Raw genomic sequence first — 3,188 nt, forward strand, 5'->3', positions numbered from 1 at the left:
TTTACTACATCATGTATTTGTTAACTTCAGTTACTTTGTAGATTATAAATAAATAACATTTTATTATGAACGAACATTAATGGATCAATAATTAGAATATAATACAGTATATTATATAAATATAGTTATATATGCAGAGTGAGTATGATGTACTTTTGGTACTTTAAGAATACGGTTGTACTTTTACATGAACATAGAAAATACTTTTAACTTGGTTTCATGTTTTTAATTCAATTAAAAACATGAGAATGAAATAAAAAGGCAGGTTTAAAATGGTGCATTACAAATGTTTATTATCTGACAAAAATACTGTCACCAACTAACGTCATCATCAGGCTCCTCTCTGCTCCGTTTACATCTTTTACACAATTAAACTCCTCCTCCTCCGTTTAAAAACAGGAACTACTCTTTTAAATCATTTCTTCTTCTGATGTTTTTCTAAAAGCAGAGACAACAGAAGGGAAAAATTCAAACATCCTGCTTTTATTTTGTCTCTTTACACTTCCTGTTCTCTCTCTCTCTCTCTCTCTATGGCCCGCCCCCTTGACCTGTACCTGCCAGGAGGCGGAGCTACAGGTTATGTGTGAAGGCAGCTGATTGGTCGGTGGTCACATGTTGTTAAATCCCATCATGCCTTTCATGTTGCCGGCGGCTCCCTGCTGGAACTGACGCATCATCGACTGAAGACCGGCCATCCCACCTTCAAAATAAAAGCTCATTCATTATTACATGTTCTGTATTATTAAACATTAATAATCTTGTGGACCATCAGTAGACCAGCTCTCACCCATGTGGTGCAGGACTCTGGGGTCCATCATCTTGGCCATCTGCTGGTTCAGTTTAGCCATCTGAGACGGGTTCACGTTCTTCGACATGTCGCCTCCTTTAAGACAAAACACATCAGACATCAAAGTCTGCTCAGTCCTCCACAGTCCAGTCCCCCCCCAGTCACCTCCAGTCCCCCACCACTCCTCAGTCTCCCCCCCACCCCTACCTTTAAAGAGTCCCTTGATGCCCCCCATCTTCTTCACCATCTGGGCAAACTTGGTGTACTGAGTCAGCAGCTCCTGGACGTCTCTGGTGGCGACTCCAGACCCTCGAGCGACTCTCTGGATCCTGTTGGGCAGCTTACTGAAGAGCTTAGCTCCGTCTTTACTGTCCAGCTCTGAGAGGGACAGACCATGAACCAGTAGAACCAGTAGAACAAGAGTGTGTGTGTGTGTGTGTGTCTGTGTGTGTGGTACCCTGGTCGTTCATGCTGTCCATGATGGTCATCAGTTTCTTCAGTCGGGCCATCGACTCCTGTTCATTTCCTTTACTCATGAAGTCTGTACCAAACCCAGGAATCATCCCCTGAACCACAGACAGACAGACAGACGGAGATAGAGAGACAGAGAGACAGACAGACGGAGATAGAGAGACAGACAGAGAGAGACAGACAGACGGAGATAGAGAGACAGACAGAGAGAGACAGACAGACGGAGATAGAGAGACAGACAGACAGACAGACAGACAGAGAGAGAGACTCCGTTATAAACCTGTGACATCATGAGACTACTCTGTTTCTAGGTCACATGACTGAGAGTGTGAGCAGTGGAAGTGTAAAGCGTGTTCACCATGATCTGTCCGAAGGGCCCCATCTTCATGATGTTCTGGAACTGCTCGTACATGTCTCTGAGGGTGAACTGACCTGGAGGTCACAGGTCACAGGTCAGTCATCAGGTTCCTCTTCATTATAATAAAGGTAAAGAAAGTGTCCTTTCTCACCGTGTTTCAGTTTGTCGATCAATTCCTCGTTGTCGTCCAGTTTCAGTTCGTTCACTCTGTCGATCAAACCCTCGATGTCTCCCATTCCTGACAGGAAGAGGAGGAGTTACTGATGACATCACCAGGTGCTTTTACAATATGCTACCTTATGTGTCCTCGTGTCCCCTCTCCTCGCTCAACCCTGATAAAGGATCCTCTAGGAGACTCTCGTGACTCTAGGACTCTACATGTAACTGTTCCTTTAGTTTTCATATGTTTGTTATTAACTGAAGTCTCTAGAACATTACCCTCCGAGGCTCATTGGTTAAATCCATGCTGCCTCGACTCCTCTCTCCTCCCTACTTTAGATGTGGACTAGAGAAGTTATTCACCAAGCAGTTTGCTGATGAACGGCTGAGTCTTGAAGGGCTCGAAGTCGTCGATGTGTTCTCCCGTTCCGATGAAGATGATGGGGCTCCTGGTGGCCGCCACACTGACAGGAAACAGCAGAAGAAGAACAGCGTCAAGAAACACTGGTCACTGTGACATCACACGGTGCGTCGACATCACACTGTCTTACGCGCTCAGAGCTCCTCCTCCTTTGGCGTGCCCGTCCAGTTTGGTGACGATCACCGACGCAACGTCCACTTTGTCCTTGAAGGCCTTCGCCTGAGACTCACAGGCCTGACCGATGGAGGCGTCCATCACGTACACGATGTTGTCAGGTTGCTATGGACACACAGGTAAAGAGAAGCATCGGGAAGGTGAAACACTGATTTAGGTATCCAACACAGACCGCTTCACACCTTCAGTTAGTTAGGTGCGTTCAGGTGCTATGGGCGGTGCGTTCAGGTACTCACCACAGCGTTGGAGACTTGCAGCATCTCCTCAAACAGAGAGTCTTCCTGTTTGTGTCGTCCACTCGTGTCCACGATGATGATCTCAAAGTTCTCTCCTTTGAACTTCTCGACTCCCTCGGCAGCGATCACCACCGGGTCCATCTCTGTGTAACTGAACACAACACACAGGTGAGACGCACACGCAAAGAGGTGAGACACAGAGGTGAGACACACAAGGTCATTCAGCAGGGTGCGTGGCCTCTGTGACTCACCTGCCGTAGAACGGGATCCTGGCTTTGGTGGCATTCTGTTTCAGCTGATCGAAGGCACCTGAGAAGAGACGGAAGATTTATATACCGAAAAAATGAAAGGAGTGGAAGTGTTGCGTGAGGTAAAGACCGAAAGGAGTGGAAGTGTTGCGTGAGGTGAAGACCGAAAGGAGTGGAAGTGTTGCGTGAGGTGAAGACCGAAAGGAGTTGAAGTGTTGCGTGGCTTGACCGAAAGGAGTTGAAGTGTTGCGTGGCTTGACCGAAAGGAGTTGAAGTGTTGCGTGGCTTGACCGAAAGGAGTTGAAGTGTTGCGTGAGGTGACCGAAAGGAGTTG

The 3,188-nt window shown here is 47.0% G+C and overlaps 1 protein-coding gene across 1 annotated transcript in view; it reads right to left on the reverse strand.

Annotated features, from left to right (window-relative positions):
- Positions 1 to 278: 278 nt before the first annotated feature.
- The window catches only part of srp54 (signal recognition particle 54), a 5,898-nt gene continuing 2,988 nt past the window's right edge, over positions 279 to 3,188 (reverse strand). Inside the window, exons 8-17 of the mRNA XM_031839900.1 lie at positions 2,858 to 2,915; positions 2,607 to 2,757; positions 2,327 to 2,475; positions 2,139 to 2,239; positions 1,768 to 1,854; positions 1,617 to 1,690; positions 1,245 to 1,353; positions 995 to 1,165; positions 788 to 883; positions 279 to 700 (exon numbers count right to left, since the gene is read on the reverse strand). Coding sequence (XP_031695760.1) covers positions 609 to 700; positions 788 to 883; positions 995 to 1,165; positions 1,245 to 1,353; positions 1,617 to 1,690; positions 1,768 to 1,854; positions 2,139 to 2,239; positions 2,327 to 2,475; positions 2,607 to 2,757; positions 2,858 to 2,915 — 1,088 coding nt within the window. The 3' untranslated portion in view covers positions 279 to 608. The remainder of the gene's footprint in view (positions 701 to 787; positions 884 to 994; positions 1,166 to 1,244; positions 1,354 to 1,616; positions 1,691 to 1,767; positions 1,855 to 2,138; positions 2,240 to 2,326; positions 2,476 to 2,606; positions 2,758 to 2,857; positions 2,916 to 3,188) is intronic.

This window comes from Anarrhichthys ocellatus, unplaced genomic scaffold (genome assembly GCF_004355925.1).
Source record: "Anarrhichthys ocellatus isolate YVR2014 unplaced genomic scaffold, GSC_Weel_1.0 scaffold2049, whole genome shotgun sequence".
Taxonomy (NCBI): Eukaryota; Metazoa; Chordata; class Actinopteri; order Perciformes; family Anarhichadidae; genus Anarrhichthys; species Anarrhichthys ocellatus.